General features: G+C 44.0%; 1 protein-coding gene across 1 annotated transcript in view; it reads left to right on the top strand.

Moving 5' to 3' along the window:
• Positions 1–17,705, top strand: part of LOC140211013 (pecanex-like protein 2) — a 270,987-nt gene that overhangs the window by 100,071 nt on the left and 153,211 nt on the right. The window contains 1 exon segment of the mRNA XM_072280359.1: positions 28–119. Coding sequence (XP_072136460.1) covers positions 28–119 — 92 coding nt within the window.

Here is a 17,705-nt window from a genome sequence, read left to right as displayed (position 1 = left end):
ACATCCATAATAATTGTGTTTTCTCAGCTGCAACAGGGCTAATCTCCTCGCTCTATGGCTTTTTCCGCAGTTTACTTGCTGTATGCCTGCTGTATGCTCTGTGTATTGGTACTGTAGAGGTAAGCCATTGATTGGATATTTGAATTGCTAATACAGCCACACCTGAAAATGCATTAAATAAAAGTACTGAATGGAAATAGTAAACTAAAGGAAGAGATAGATAATCTTAATGAGTTTTGCATCATGTTGGAAAAAATAGTATTGCCCATTGAGTCATAGTGTGCTTCAGTATAGAAACAGGCCCACCGGCCTATATAGTCCATGCCAAACTATTTTTCTGGCTAGTCCCTTCGACCCACACCTGGACCACAGTACTCCATACCCCTTCCATCCAAGCAGCTGTCCAAATTTCTCTTAAATGTTGAAATCAAAGCCAAGCCCACCACTTCCACTGGCAGCTTGTTCCACACTCACATCATCCTTCGAGTGAAGAAACCCTCCTTCGTGTTCGTCTTAAACAATTCACCTTTCACCCATAACCTAGTCTCACCCAAACTCAGTGGAAAATGCTTGCTGGCATTTACCTGATCTATACTCCTCATAATTTTGTTTACCTCTATCAAATCTCTCATTTTCATACAGTCCTGTGAACAAAGTTCTAACCTATTCAACCTTTCCCTATAATTCATGTCCTCATTGTTATGTTTTGTAACTCCAAATCATAAATCTAACTGGAGGGAAAAGACATAAGCAATTCACATATTTTTTACATATAACCATAATGAATTGTATAAGCCACAAAGAATGCTTAATCAAACAATATATTTACAATATTACTCAAATATTGCTGATATATTAAATACACAACACTCCTCCCTGCTTAGCTATAAACTCCAACTCAATATAGAATGCACCTCAACTATATACAGAGCATGCTATATAATAGAGCTACTATACAGACATCCACTGCATAATACATTTTAAATTGTCCCATTCAGACCTAAATATTTAGTCGCTGTGGAGGCGTTCTTACCTCTTGTGGGATAACATCTATCCTGAAAAGGGGGATCGCTCTTCTTGGCAGGTGAGACTTATTGTGAAACAGTCTCAAATTCTGAGGCCTCCTGTATGGTGATCGTTGAAGTTAACTCTGACTCTGCGGGAAGTGGCTCTGACAGCAGTAGCCACCTTTCTTCTCCAATAATTGACTCTGCTCTTCTTAACTGATCAATTTGTCATCTCAAAGAATGATATCAGACGCAATCTCCACTGTGGAGGAGAGCGGTCCAGTTGTGTCCTGCATCTTTCTGAGTACCTACTTTTGATCACCTCTGCAGTCCCTTGCCAGGACTGCTTGTCCAGGAGTGAAACACGAAAGCTCCTTGTTTGAGGAGCCTTCGATTTGTCTCAGCTGTTTGTCCTGCATACTCTTCCGAGATTGGGATTAAGGATCTGAGTGTGAAAGCAAAGGACGACCCAAGGACAACATAACTGGTGGGTTGTTGGTTGTGGACTGTGCTATATTGCGATAGGTAAAGAAGAAGTTGGTGAGCTTCTATTTCAGTGTCAGTGTAGTGTGCTCTGCTTGCAGTATGTTCTTTCACTCTGGACAAACCTTCCGCCAAGCCTTGTGTAGCTGGATGATGCAGTGCAGATGTAAAATGTATTATTCCATTGATTTTTAGGAATGACAAACTGTTCCACAACAAACTGTGGTCCATTATCACTGACTAGTGATGATAGTGACCTGATGGTGACGAGTGTGACATAGGACTAGTATTCTGGAACACCAGTCCTATGTCACTCTCATCACTATCAGATTTTTTAAACAACATGTAGATTAGTGCTCGTTTTGAAGCTGCCACTTTTTATCTTTTTCTATTCCCTGTGCAGTCCATTTATTTTTGTCTGTCCGACATGCTCTTTATATATTTCCTACTTTATTGCATTTTCCGTAATTTTCATCCTTAAACCTTCACTGAACTGGTGTATGTGAGCTCCTGTAATAGTGGTAACCCAATTTGTTTGGTCATACAGGCCTCTGTCTAGATGGTGCAACTTTGTTCACTCTCACTTTTATTTCTGACTGAAACTCAGTTGCATCTCTGTCTCTGATTTCCATTGATACAACAATTTCAACTGTTTTTTTTAAGTGTAATTTGTGCTTTAGTTAGGAGCCATTTTTGAATGTTTTTTTGTAAGATTCCACAAGCTAAACAATCTCAGTGCATCATTCAGCCCATCGTTGAACTGACAGTGCTCAGACAATCTCTTCAATTCAGCCACGTTTGCTGAAATGGACTCCCCTTCCTTTTGGTTCCACTTATGAAACCTAAAGCATTCTGTAATCAACAATGGGTTGGTTCTAAATGTTCCTGCATTACTTGCACGATATCAGCAAAGCTCATTTCTGCTGGTTTGGTTGGAGCAGTCAAACTCCTAAGCAGACTGTATGCCTTTAAATCTAATGCACTCAGCAAAACTGGTACTTGTTTCTCATTGGCTTTAAAATCTGCTTTAAAATACTGCTCAGCCTGTTCAGTATACATATTCCAGTTATCTGTAGTGTTTGGAACGTGTCAATCTGATCAATGTATGTAGCCATTTCTGCCCTTTTATTTATGATTGTTATCACCCAGTACTCACTGTTTATGAACCAGTGAATTCTTCCATTTTCTGTCTTTTTTTAAACGGGATCATGTCTTCCCTCTGAAAAACACGCGCTGTGCTGCTTTTTTATAACTCAAATGTCTCGCTGCACTTCTACAGGTAGCTAGTCATCTCCAGTTCATTTTAAAATACCTTGTTGCTGCTGTTCCATTTTGTAACTCCAAACATAAATTTAATTGCAAGAATTCCAAAGGATAACTCATATATGTTTGTTTTTGCTTTAAGTGAGGTGTGTACATATCATGTGGTAGCATCATGACGTCTGCAATTCACATATTTTTGCATATAAACATGGTTATGTAAACAACAAAGAATGCTTAATCAAACGATATATTTACAAGATTACTCAAATATTACTGAACTATTAAATACTCATGTCCCGGCAAAATTCTTGTAAATTTTCTCTGCACTCTTTCAATCTTCCTGATACCTTTCTAGTAGATAGCTGAGCAGAACTGCACCCAGCGCTCATAATTAGGCCTCACCAATGTCTTATATAATTGGAACATGACATCCCAACTCCTGTACTCAATATAGAACATAGGACATTACAGCACAGGAACAAGCTTTTTGGCCTAAAATGTTGTGCCAAACCATTTAAATTGGTAATTAAATGGTCAATTAAACTAATCCTTTATGTCTACACAATGTCCATATCCTTCCATTTTCCTCACATTCATGTGTCTGCCTAAACAATTCTTAAAAATCCCTGATATATTAGCCTTTATCACCACCCCAGGCAGTACATTCCAGACACTTTCTGTGCAAAAGCAAGACTTGTGTCTCACATCTCCTTTTAAAATTACCCCCCTCTCAACTTAAATGCATGCCCTCTCATATTAGACACATCAACCCTGGCAAAAAAGATACTGTCTATCGAGTCTATCTATGTCTCTCAATCTTATAAATTTCTATCAGATCTCCCCTCAGCCTCCACTGCACCAGAGCAACAACCCAAGTTTGTCCAACCTCTCGTTGTAGTTCAAGTTTAGTTGTCATTGTGAACCATACATGATTACAGCCAAATGAAATAGTGTTACTCTGGGGTCAAGGTACCAGAGCCCCAGAGTAACACTATTCACTCTGGACAAACCTTTAGAGGACAGGACAATTTTTAATTGGGGAAGGGCAAATTATGAGGCTATAAGGCTAGAACTTGTGGGTGTGAATTGGGATGATGTTTTTGCAGGGAAATGTACTATGGACATGTGGTCAATGTTTAGGGATCTCTTGAAGGATGTTAGGGATAAATTTGTCCCAGTGAGGAAGATAAAAAATGGTAGGGTGAAGGAACCATGGGTGACAAGTGATGTGGAGAATCTAGTCAGGTGGAAGAAGGCAGCATACATGAGGTTTAGGAAGCAAGGATCAGATGGGTCTATTGAGGAATATAGGGTAACAAGAAAGGAGCTTAAGAAGGGGCTGAGGAGAGCAAGAAGGGGGCGTGAGAAGGCCTTGGTGAGTAGGGGAAAGGAAAACCCCAAGGCATTCTTCAGTTATGTGAAGAAGAAAAGGATGACAGGAGTGAAGATAGGACCGATTAAAGATAAAGATGGGAAGATTTGCCTGGAGGCTGTGGAGGTGAGCTAGGTCCTCAATGAATACTTCTCTTCGGTATTCACAAATGAGAGGGAACTTGATGATGGTGAGGACGATATGAGTGAGGTTGATGTTCTGGAGCATGTTGACATTAAAGTAGAGGAGGTGTTGGAGTTGTTAAAATACATTAGGACGGATAAGTCCCCAGGTCCTGACGGAATATTCCCCAGGCTGCTCCATGAGGTGAGGGAAGAGATTGCTGAGCCTCTGGCTGGGATCTTTATGTCCTCGTTGTCCACGGGAATGGTACCGGAGGACTGGAGGGAGGCGAATGTTGTCCCCTTGTTCAAAAAAGGTAGTAGGGATAGTCCGGGTAATTATAGACCAGTGAGCCTTACGACTGTAATACACACAAAAAATGCTGGTGAACGCAGCAGGCCAGGCAGCATCTCTAGGAAAAGATACAGTCGACGTTTCGGGCCGAGACCCTTTGTCAGGACTAACTGAGAGGAGAGACATTAAGAGATTTGAAAGTGGGAGGGGGAGGGGGAGATCCGAAATGATAGGGGAAGACAGGAGGGGGAGGGATGGAGCTAAGAGCTGGAAAGTTGATTAGCAAAAGTGATATGAGGCTGGAGAAGGGAGAGGACAGGATACCTAGGGAGAAAGAAAGGGGGGGAACCCAGAGGATGGGCAAGGAGTTATAGTAGGAGGGACAGAGGGAGAAAAAAGAGAGGAAATAAAGGGGGAAAAGAAAAAAATTATAATAATAAATAAGTAAATAAATAAATAGATAGATAAGGGGATAAGAGATGGGATACGAAGGGGAGGTGGGGCATTAACGGAAGTTAAGGAAGTCAATATTCATGCCACCAGATTGGAGGCTACCCAGACAGAATATAAGGTGTTGCTCCTCCAACCTGAGTGTGCCTTCATCTTGACAGTAGGGGAGCCTCCAACCTGATGGCATTGGGTAGTCTCCAACCTGATGGCATGCTATCCACGGCCTCCTCTACTGTCAAGATGAAGCCACACTCAGGTTGGAGGAACAACACCTTATGTTCCGCCTGGGTAGCCTCCAACCTGATGGCTTGAACATTGACTTCTCTAACTTCCATTAATGACCCACCTCTCCTTCGTACCCCATCCCTTATCTAACTATCTATCTATCTATTACTTTATTTATTTCCCCATTTTTTTCTCTTTTTTCTCCCTCTGTCCCTCTCACTATAACCCCTTGCCCATCCTCTGGGCTTCCCTCCCCCCCCTTTTCTTTCTCCCTAAGCCTCCCATCCCATGATCCTCACCCTTCTCCAGCCTCATATCCCTTTTGCCAATGAACTTTCCAGCTCTTAGCTCCATCCCTCCCCCTCCTGTCTTCTCCTATCATTATGGATCTCCCCCTCTGCCCCCCCCACTTTCAAATCTCTTACTATCTCTTCTTTCAGTTAGTCCTGACGAAAGGTCTCAGCCTGAAACGTCAACTGTATCTCTTCCTATAGATGCTGCCTGGCCTGCTGCATTCACCAACATTTTTTATGTGTGTTGCTTGAATTTCCAGCATCTGCAGATTTCCTTGTGTTTGAGCCTTACGTCTGTGGCGGGAAAGCTGTTGGAAAAGATTCTTAGAGATATCATGGTCTGATCAGGGACAGTCAGCATGGTTTTGTGAAGGGCAGATCGTGTCTAACAAGCCTGATAGAGTTCTTTGAGGAGCTAACCAGGCATATAGATGAGGGTAGTGCAGTGGATGTGATCTATATGGTTTTAGTAAGGCATTTGACAAGGTTCCACACGGTAGGCTTATTCAGAAAGTCAGAAGGCATGGGATCCAGGGAAGTTTGGCCAGGTGGATTCAGAATTGGCTTGCCTACAGAAAGCAGAGAGAGGGTCGTGGTGGAGGGAGTACATTCGGATTGGAGGATTGTGACTAGCGGTGTGCCACAAGGATCGGTTCTGAGACCTCGACTTTTCGTGATTTTTATTAATGACCTGGATGTGGGGGTAGAAGGGTGGGTTGGCAAGTTTGCAGACGACACAAAGGTTGGTGGTGTTGTAGATAGTGTAGAGGATTGTCGAAGATTGCAGAGAAATATTGATAAGATGCAGAAGTGGGCTGAGAAATGGTAGATGGAGTTCAACCTGGAGAAGTGTGAGGTGGTACACTTTGGAAGGACAAACTCCAAGGCAGAGTACAAAGTAAATGGCAGGATACTTGGTAGTGTGGAGGAGCAGAGGGATCTGGGGGTACATGTCCCCAGATCCCTGAAAGTTGCCTTACAGGTAGATAGGGTAGTTAAGAAAGCTTATGGAGTGTTAGCTTTCATAATTCGAGGGATAGAGTTTAAGAGTCGCGAGGTAATGATGCAGCTCTATAAAACTCTGTCTAGGTCACACTTGGAGTACTGTGTCCAGTTCTGGTCGCCTCACTATAGGAAGGATGTGTTGGAAAGGGTACAGAGGAGATTTACCAGGATGCTGCCTGGTTTAGAGAGTATGCATTATGATCAGAGATTAAGGGAGCTAGGGCTTTACTCTTTGGAGAGAAGGAGGATGAGAGGAGACATGATAGAGGTATACAAAATATTAAGAGAAATAGATAGAGTGGACAGCCAGCGCCTCTTCCCCAGGGCACCACTGCTCAATGCAAGAGGACATGGCTTTAAAGTAAGGAGTGGGAAGTTCAATGGGGATATTAGAGGAAGTTTTTTTACTCAGAGAGTGGTTGGTGCGTGGAATGCACTGCCTGAGTCAGTGGTGGAGGCAGATACACTAGTGAAGTTTAAGAGACTACTAGACAGGTATATGGAGATATTTAAGGTGGGGTTTATATGGGAGGCAGGGTTTAAGGGTCAGCACAACATTGTGGGCTGAAGGGCCTGTACTGTGCTGTACTGTTCTATGTTCTATATTCTAAGGTGCAAAAAACAGTAGCAACAGTCATTCACAGCACAAGGCACACATTGCACATGTAAGACAACAGTGAAATGCAGTCATATTTCCTCACTCCAGAGCTTGGGGAGACAGGTAAGTGGGTCACAGTCAGGAGAGGGAAGGGCAAGATGCAGGTGCTGGAGAGTACCCAGTGGCTGTCACCCTTAACAATAAGTACTCCTGTTTGAGTACTGTTGAGGGAGACAGCCTACCTGGGGGAAGCAACAGTGGCCACGCCTCTGGCACAGAGTCTGGCCTTGTGGCTCAGAAAGGTAGGGAAAGGAAGAGGATGGCAGTATGAAAGGGAACTCTACAGTTAGGGGGTCAGACAGGCGATTCTGTGGACGCAGGAAAGAAACGCAGCTGGTAGTTTGCCTCCCAGGTGCCAGGGTCTGGGATGTTTCTGATCGCATCCACGATATCTTGAAGTGAGAAGGAGAACAGCCAGAGGTCGTGGTACATATTGGTACCAACGACATAGGTAGGAAGAGGGAGGAGGTCCCAAAAGCAGAGTACAGGGAGTTAGGAAGGAAGTTGAGAAGCAGGACCTGAAAGGTAGTCATCTCAGGATTACTGCCTGTGCCATGTGAGAGTGAGTATAGGAATAGAATGAGGTGGTGGATAAATGCGTGGCTGAGGGATTGGAGCAGGGGGCAGGGATTCAAATTTCTGGATCATTGGGACCTCTTCTGGGGCAGGTGTGACCTGTACAAAAAGGACGGGTTGCACTTGAATCTGAAAGGGACCAATATCCTGGCGGGGAGGTTTGCAAAGGCTTTTGGGGAGAGTTTAAACTAGAATTGCTGGGGGGTGGGAACCAAACTGAAGTGACAGAGGAAAGGGAGGTTGGCTCACAAATAGAGAAAGCTTGGAGACAGTGCGAAAGGGAGGATAGGCAGGTGATAGAGAAAGGACGCGCTCAGACCGATGGTTTGAGATGTGTCTATTTTAATACAAGAAGTATTATGAATAAAACGGATGAGCTTAGAGCGTGGATCGACACTTGGAGCTATGATGTTATGGCCATTGCAGAGACTTGGATGGTGCAGGGGCAGGAATGGCTACTTCAAGTGCCAGGCTTTAGATGTTTCAGAAAGGACAGGGAGGGAAACAAAAGAGGTGGGGGCGTGGCACTGTTGATCCGGGATAGTGTCACGGTTGCAGAAAAGGAGGAAGTCATGGAGGGGTTGTCTACGGAGTCTCTGTGGGTGGAAGTTAGGAATAGGAAGGGGTCAATAAATCTTCTGGATGCTTTTTATAGACCACCCAATAGTAACAGGGACATTGAGGAGCAGATAGGGAGACAGATTCTGGAAAGGAGTAATAATAACAGGGTTGTTGTGGTGGGAGATTTTAATTTCCCAAATATTGATGAGCATCTCCCTAGAGTTAAGGGTTTAGATGGGGTGGAGTTTGTTAGGTGTGTTCAGGAAGGTTTCTTGATACAACATGTAGATAAGCCTACAAGAGGAGAGGCTGTACTTGATCGGTTAGTGGGAAATGAACCTGGTCAGATGTCAGGTCACTCAGTGGGAGAGCATTTTGGAGATAGTGATCACAATTCTATCTCCTTATCATAGCATTGGAGAGGGATAGGAACAGACAAGTTAGGGAAATGTTTAATTGGAGAAAGGGGAAAAAAGAGGTTATCAGGCAGGAACTTGGAAGCATAAATTGGAAACAGATATTCTCAGGGATATGTACAGAAGAAATGTGGCAAATGTTTAGGGGATATTTGCGTGGGGTTCTGCGTAGATATGTTCCAATGAGACAGGGAAAGGATGGCAGGGTACAGGAACCGTGGTATACAAAGGTTGTTGTAAATCTAGTCAAGAAGAAAAGAAGAGCTTATGAAAGGTTCAAAAAGCTAGGTAATGATAGCGATCTAGAAGATTATAAGGCTAGCAGGAAGAAGCTTAAGAATGAAATTACGAGAGCCAGAAGGGACCATGTGAAGCACTTGGCGGACAGGATTAAGGAAAACCCCAAGGCATTCTACAAGTATCTGAAGAACAAGAGGATAGGACGTGAGAGAATAGGACCAATCAAGTGTGACAGTGGAAAAGTGTGTATGGAACCGGAGGAGATGGCAGAGGTACTTAATGAATACTTTGCTTCAATATTCACTACGGAAAAGGATCTTGGCGATTGTAGCGATGACTTGCAGCGGACTGAAAAGCTTGAGCATGTAGGTATTAAGGAAGAGGATGTGCTGGAGCTTTTGGAAAGCATCAAGTTGGATAAGTCACCGGGACTGGACGGGACGTACCCCAGGCTACAGTGGGAAGCGAGGGAGGAGATTGCTGAGCCTCTGGCAATGATCTTTGCATCATCAATGCGAATGGGAGAGGTTCCAGAGGATTGGAAGATTGTGGATGTTGTTCTCTTATTCAAGAAAGGATAAGGATAGCCCAGGAAATTATAGACCAGTGAGTCTTACTTCAGTGGTTGGTTAGTTGATGGAGAAGATCCTGAGAGGCAGGATTTATGAACACTTTGAGAGACATAATATGATTAGGAATAGTCAGCATGGCTTTGTCAAAGGCAGGTCGTGCCTTACGAGCCTGATTGAGTTCTTTGAGGATGTGACTAAACACATTGATGAAGGTAGAGCCATAGATGTAATGTATATGGACTTTAGCAAGGCATTTGATAAGGTACCCCATGCAAGGCTTATTGTGAAAGTACAGAGGCATAGGATCCATTGCTTTGTGGTCCAGAACTGGCTTGCCCACAGATGGCAAAGAGCGGTTGTAGACAGGTCGTATTCTGCATGGAGGCTGGTGACCAGTGGTGTGCCTCTGGGACCTCTACTATTTGTGAATTTTATAAATGACCTGGATGAGGAAGTGGAGGGGTGGGTTAGTAAATCTGATGACACAAAGGTTGCGGGTGTTGTGGATAGTGTGGAGGGCTGTTAGAGGTTACAGCAGGACATTGATAGGATGCAAAATTGGGCTGAGAAGTGGCAGATGGAGTTCAACCCAGATAAGTGTGAGGTGGTTCATTTTGGTAGGTCAAATATGACGGCAGAATATAGCATTAATGGTAAGACTCTTGGCAGTGTGGAGGATCAGAGGGATCTTGGGGTCCGAGTTCATAGGACACTCAAAGCTGCTATGCAGGTTGACTGTGTGGTTAAGAAGGCATATGGTGCATTGCCCTTCAGCAATTGTGGGATTGAGTTTAAGAGCTGAGCTATATAGGACCCTGGTCAGACCCCACTTGGAGTACTGTGCTCAGTTCTGGTCACCTCACTACAAGAAGGACGTGGAAACCATAGAAAGGATGCAATGAGATTTACAAGGATGTTGCCTGGATTGGGGAGCATATCTTATTAGAATAGGTTGAGTGAACTCGGGTTTTTCTCCTTGGAGTGATGGAGGATGAGAGATGACCTGATAGAGGCAAGGTAATGAGAGGCATTGATTGTGTGGATAGTCAGAGGCTTTTTCCCAGGGCTGAAATATCTAGCACGAGAGGGCATAGTTTTAAGGTGCTAGGAAGTAGGTACAGAGGAGATGTCACGGGTAGTGTTTTTTGCAGGGAGTGGTGAGTGTGTGGAGTGGGCTGCCGGCGGCGGCGGTGGAGGCGGAAATGATAGGGTCTTTTAAGAGTCTCCTGGATGGATACATGGAGCTTAGAAAAGTAGAGGGCTATGGGTAAGCCTGGGTAATTCTAAGGTAAGTAAATGTTCAGCACAGCTTTGTGTGCTGAAGTGTCTGTATTGTGCTGTAGGCTTTCTATGTTTCTATTTCCCTATATAAAAGTATATCAACCAAGTCCCTGAGTCCATGAATATTGCAGCAGTATGCAGTTGAACACAATAAATCTTGTCTTCTGCCAAGCTAAAATTGGAGAGCATTATTGACTCCAGCATGGATGCCATACCACACTGCTTCTGGTGGAGCACACCGACGCCAATGCCTCTCTCCTGGGCGGCTGCAAACAGGTGACACCACGGTTTGAGGTCCAGTCCTTGCTACGACCAAGACCATGTAGCTCGCCCCCTGTCCACCCTTGTCATTTACAGGTCATTATCGCACATGCCCTCTAATCCAGGCAACATCTTCATAAACCTCTTCTGCACTCACTCCAAAGCCTCGACAAAGTTCCTATAATGGGGCAAATGGAATTGTATGTGTTGCCCTCTAGTCAGCCTCAGGCTCGCTCAACTCACTTTCGTCTGGGGGAAGCAGCCTTCAGCCCTGCCAAACTGGGTAATCAAGTTGGTGTGGATGCTGTGTGATGTACCCCACCCCACCAAGTAACAGACAATACACCATATGCAATTAAATAATTACAATTTATAGGTATTACTGGAACTATGTAATTAATAGAGATAAAATATAAAGGGAAAGTAAAATGCGCCAAACTTATCAAAGTTCAAACATGTCGTGCACAACAGTTGGCGCTCAAGTAACAGGGTCCTCTTTCCACCATTCGATTCCCTCCGACCACCTCGACCCGCCGCCTGGGACCAGCCATGGTGGTCGACCAGAAGCTCCACACGAGTCTGTCTTCGTCTCCTCTTCTCGCCAAAGACCCTGGGCCTCGGACTCCCGCTCGAGGTCCGTCCCGTCGGCCAGCTTACAGCATCGCGTCCACTCTCTCTGTCCCCATCGCGCCTTCTTCCCCAAAGCCAGTGCAACACAATAGCTTACAGACACTCAAGCATATAATAATATCTATCTCAATTGGTTCATTTCCTCTCTTATCAATAGTATAACCCAAACAAGCAGGGAGAGAGAGAACTCCTTACGTCGCAGTTATTTCAGAAAAGCCATTTTAATTATAACATAACAAAGAAGCTATCTTGATTAGCCTATGTAGTGACATAAAAGAAGAAACTCCTTACATATGTGATACTCCAAATGCGACCTAACTAGAGCTTTATAAAGCTACAACATAACTTCCTAACTTTTGAATTCAGTGTCTCAACTAATAAATGCAAGAATACTAAATGCCTTCTTAACCACCTAATGTACCTGTATAACTACCTTCAGGGAGCTATAAACTTAGACCCCAAGATCCCTCTACTTATCAACACTGTTAGGGTCTTGGCTCTTCAACAGGAGACTGTCTGTTTCCCTTTAACCTACCAAGGGTCAACACTTCCCATTTGGACAGGTTAAACTCCATTTGCCATTTCTTTGCCCATATATGCAGCTGATCCAAATCTCACTATATTCTTTGTGAGTCTTCCACGCAATCCACAAAACCATTTTGTATCATTTGCAAACTTAATAACATACCCATCTACATTTTCATCCAGATTATTTATATACATCACAAACAGTGGACATCCCAGTACAAATCCTTGTGAAGTATCATTAATCACAGGCCTCCAGCTAAAATAAGTTTCTTCGAACACCACCTTTTGTTTTCTATGGGACAAACCAGATCTGAATCCTAACAGCCAATTCACCATTGATCTCGTGTATCTTAATATTCTGGATAAGCCTCCCAAGCAGGACCTTGTCAAATGCCAAGCTAAAATCCATGTAAACAACATCCACACAATCATCAATCACCCTTGTCTACTTGTCAAAAATCTCGATCAAGTTAGTAAGACATGACTTGCCCTGCACAAAGCCATGCTGGCAATCCCTAATTAAGTAATTGTTTTCCAAATGCTCATAAATCCTATCTCTAAGAATTTTCTTCAGTAACTTCTATGCCACTGACATGATATTCACCGGTCTGTAGTTTCGTGAATTATCCCTCCTTCCCTTCTTGAACAATGGAACAACATTAGCTATTTACCAATCCTCCAGACCTCGCCTGTGGCTAAAGAGGGCACAGAGATAATGGTCAAGGCCCTAGCAATCTCTTCACTTGCCTTTCTTAATAACCTGGGTATATCACGTCAGACCTTGGGATTTATCCACTTTAATGCTCTTTAAGATATCCAACACCTCCTCCTCTTTTCCTCTAAATGCTCAAGTATATTAATACTCTTTGTACTGATCTCCCTATCCTTAACATCCTTCTGCTTGGTAAATACTAATGTAAAGGACTCATTAAGAACCTCACCCATGTCCTTCACATGCAAACAAGTATTCTCCCCTTTATCCTTGAGTGGCCCCACCCTTTGGCTAGCTTCCTAAGCTTTACATACTTATCCTATTTCTTCTTGACTACATTTATCACCTCCTTCAATATCCAAGATTCTCTTACCTTGCCATCCTTGACCTTCCTTCTGACTGGAATATACTTGTCCTGTACTCTGGATAGTTGGTCTTTAAATACCCTCCTTATGGTGGATGTAGTCTTGCCCAAAATAGTTGTTCCCAATTAATTCTCCCTAGTTAGGACCATAAGACAAAGGAGCAGAAGCCGGCCATTTGGCCCATCGAGTCTGCTCTGCCATTTTATCATGAGCTGATCCATTCTCCCATTTAGACCCACTCCCCCGCCTTCTCACCATAACCTTTGATGCCCTGGCTACTCAGATACCTATCAATCTCTGCCTTAAATACACCCAATGACTTGGCCTCCACTGCTGCCCGTGGCAACAAATTCCATAGATTCACCACCCTCTGACTAAAAAAATTTCTTCGCATTTCTGTTCTGAATGGGCGCCCTTCAATCCTTAAGTCATGCCCTCTCGTACTGGACTCCCCCATCATGGGAAACAACTTTGCCACATCCACTCTGTCCATGCCTTTCAACATTCAAAATGTTTCTATGAGGTCTCCCCTCATTCTTCTAAACTCCAAGGAATACAGTCCAAGAGCAGACAAACATTCCTCATATGTTAACCCTCTCATTCCCAGAATCATTCTAGTGAATCTTCTCTGAACCCTCTCCAACGTCAACACATCCTTTCTTAAATAAGGAGACCAAAACTGCCCACAGTACTCCAAGTGAGGTCTCACCAGTGCCTTATAGAGCCTCAACATCACATCCCTGCTCCTATACTCTATTCCTCTAGAAATGAATGCCAACATTGCATTCGCCTTCTTCACTACTGACTCAACCTGGAGGTTAACTTTAAGGGTATCCTGTACGAGGACTCCCAAGTCCCATTGCATCTCAGAACTTTGAATTCTTTCCCCATTTAAATAATAGTCTGCCCGTTTATTTTTTCTGCCAAAGTGCATAACCATACACTTTCCAACATTCTACTTCATTTGCCACTTCTCTGCCCATTCTTCCAATCTATCCAAGTCTCTCTGCAGACTCTCCGTTTCCTCAGCACTACCGGCCCCTCCACCTATCTTCGTATCGTCAGCAAACTTAGCCACAAAGCCATCTATTCCATAATCCAAATCGTTGATGTACAATGTAAAAAGGAGCGGCCCCAACACGGACCTCTGTGGAACACCACTGGTAACCGGCAGCCAACCAGAATAGGATCCCTTTATTCCCACTCTCTGTTTCCTGCCAATCAGCCAACACTCTATCCACGTATGTAACTTTCCCGTAATTCCATGGGCTCTTATCTTGTTAAGTAGCCTCATGTGTGGCACCTTGTCAAAGGCCTTCTGAAAATCCAAATATACAACATCCACTGCATCTCCCTTGTCTAGCCTACTGGTAATTTCCTCAAAAAATTGTAATAGGTTTGATAGGCAGGATTTTCCTTTAAGGAACCCATGCTGAGTTCTGCCTATCTTGTCATATGCCTCCAGGTACTCTGTAACCTCATCCTTGACAATCGACTGCAACAACTTCCCAACGACCGATGTCAAGCTAACAGGTCTATAATTTCCTTTTTGCTTTCTTTCCCCCCTTCTTAAATAGCGAAGTGACACTTGCAATCCTCCAGCCCTCCGGAACCATGCCAGAATCTATTGACTTTTGAAAGATCATCGCTAATGCCTCCGCAATCTCCACAGCTACTTCCTTCAGAACACGCGGGTGCATTCCATCTGGTCCGGGAGATTTATCTACCTTTGGTAGGTGGTCACACCAGGGCCACGGGAGGCAGACCAGTGGGTCACAGTTAGGAGGGGGAAGGGGAAGAGTCAGGTAATAGAGGGTACCCCGGTGGCTGTGCCCCTTGACAATAGGTACTCCTGTTTGAGTACTGTTGGGGGGGGACAGCTTACCTGGGGGAAGTGACAGTGGCCGTGCCTCCGGCACAGAGTCCGACCCTGTAGCTCAGAAGGGTAGGGAAAGGAAGAGGAGGGCAGTTGTAATAGGGGACTTGATAGTAAGGGGGTCAGATAGGCGATTCTGTGGACGCAGTCCAGAGACCATGATGGTAGTTTGCCTCCCTGGTGCCAGGGTCCGGGATATTTCTGATCGTGTCCAAGATATCCTGAAGTGGGAGGGTGAGGAGCCAGAGGTCATGGTACATATAGGTACCAATGACATAGGTAGGAAAAGGGAAGAGGTCCTGAAAGGGGAACATAGGGAGTTAGGAAGGGAGTTGAGAAAAAGGACCGCAAAGGTAGTAATCTCGGGATTACTGCCTGTGCCACGCGACAGTGAGAGCAGGAATGCAATGAGGTGGAGGATAAATGCGTGGCTGAGGGATTGGAGCAGGGGGCAGGGATTCAAGTTTTTGGATCATTGGGGCCTCTTTTGGCGCAGGCGTGACCTGTACAAAAAGGACGGGTTACACTTGAATCCTAGAGGGACCAATACCCTGGCAGGGAGATTAGCGAGGGCTACTGAGGTGACTTTAAACTAGAATGGTTGGGGGGTGGGAATCAAATTAAAGAGGCTAGGCGAGAGGAGGTTAGTTCACAACAGGGGGATGGGAACCAGTGCAGAGAGACAGAGGGGTGTAAAATGAGGGTAGAAGCAAAAAGTAGTAAGGTGAAAAGTAAAAGTGACAGGCCGACAAATCCAGGGCAAGCATCAAAAAGGGCCACTTTTCAACCTAATTGTATAAGGGCTAAGAGAGTTGTAAAGGCGCACCTGAAGGCTTTGTGTGTCAATGCAAGGAGCATTCGTAACAAGGTGGATGAATTGAAAGTGCAGATTGTTATTAATGATTATGATATAGTTGGGATCACAGAGACATGGCTCCAGGGTGACCAAGGATGGGAGCTCAACATTCAGGGATATTCAATATTCAGGAGGGATAGACATGAAAGAAAAGGAGGTGGGGTGGCGTTGCTGGTTAGAGAGGAGATTAACGCAATAGAAAGGAAGGACATAAGCCGGGAAGATGTGGAATCGATATGGGTAGAGCTGCATTACACTAAGGGGCAGAAAACGCTGGTGGGAGTTGTGTACAGGCTACCTAACAGTAGTAGTGAGGTTGGGGATGGCATTAAACAGGAAATTAGAAATGTGTGCAATAAAGGAACAGCAGTTATAATGGGTGACTTCAATCTACATGTAGATTGGGTGAACCAAATTGGTAAGGGTGCTGAGGAAGAGGATTTTTGGAATGTATGCGGGATGGTTTTTTTGAACCAACATGTTGAGGAGCCGACTAGAGAGCAGGCTATTCTAGACTGGGTATTGAGCAATGAGGAAGGGTTCATTAGCAATCTTGTCATGAGAGGCCCCTTGGGTAAGAGTGACCATAATATGGTGGAATTCTTCATTAAGATGGAGAGTGACATAGTTAATTCAGAAACAAAGGTTCTGAACTTAAAGAGGGGTAACTTTGAATGTATGAGACGTGAATTAGCTAAGATAGACTGGCAAATGACACTTAAAGGGTTGATGGTGGATATGCAATGGCAAGCATTTAAAGATCGCATGGATGATCTACAACAATTGTTCATCCCAGTTTGGCAAAAGAATAAATCAAGGAAGGTAGTGCACCCGTGGCTGACAAGGGAAATTAGGGATAGTGTCAATTCCAAGGAAGAAGCATACAAATTAGCCAGAAAAAGTGGCTCACCTGAGGACTGGGAGAAATTCAGAGTTCAGCAGAGGAGGACAAAGGGCTTAATTAGGAAGGGGAAAAAAGATTATGAGAGAAAACTGGCAGGGAACATAAAAACTGACTGTAAAAGCTTTTATAGATATGTGAAAAGAAAAAGATTGGTTAAGACAAATGTAGGTCCCCTACAGACAGAAACAGGTGAATTGATTATGGGGAGCAAGGACATGGCAGACCAATTGAATAATTACTTTGGTTCTGTCTTCACTAAGGAGGACATAAATAATCTTCCGGAAATAGTAGGGGACAGAGAGTCCAGTGAGATGGAGGAAATGAGGAAAATACATGTTAGTAGGGAAGTGGTGTTAGGTAAATTGAAGGGATTAAATGCAGATAAATTCCCAGGGCCAGATGGTCTGCATCCCAGAGTGCTTAAGGAAGTAGCCCAAGAAATAGTGGATGCATTAGTGATAATTTTTCAAAACTCTTTAGATTCTGGACGAGTTCCTGAGGATTGGAGGGTGGCTAATGTAACCCCACTTTTTAAAAAAGGAGGGAGAGAGAGAGAAACCAGGGAATTATAGACCAGTTAGCCTAACATTGGTGGTGGGGAAACTGCTAGAGTCAGTTATCAAAGATGTGATAACAGCACATTTGGAAAGCTATGAAATCATCGGACAAAGTCAGCATGGATTTGTGAAAGGAAAATCATGTTTGACGAATCTCATAGAATTTTTTGAGGATGTAACTAGTAGAGTGGATAGGG

The sequence above is a fragment of the Mobula birostris genome, chromosome 2 (genome assembly GCF_030028105.1).
Source record: "Mobula birostris isolate sMobBir1 chromosome 2, sMobBir1.hap1, whole genome shotgun sequence".
NCBI lineage: Eukaryota > Metazoa > Chordata > Chondrichthyes > Myliobatiformes > Myliobatidae > Mobula > Mobula birostris.
This window is presented reverse-complemented; position numbering and strand designations above follow the sequence as displayed.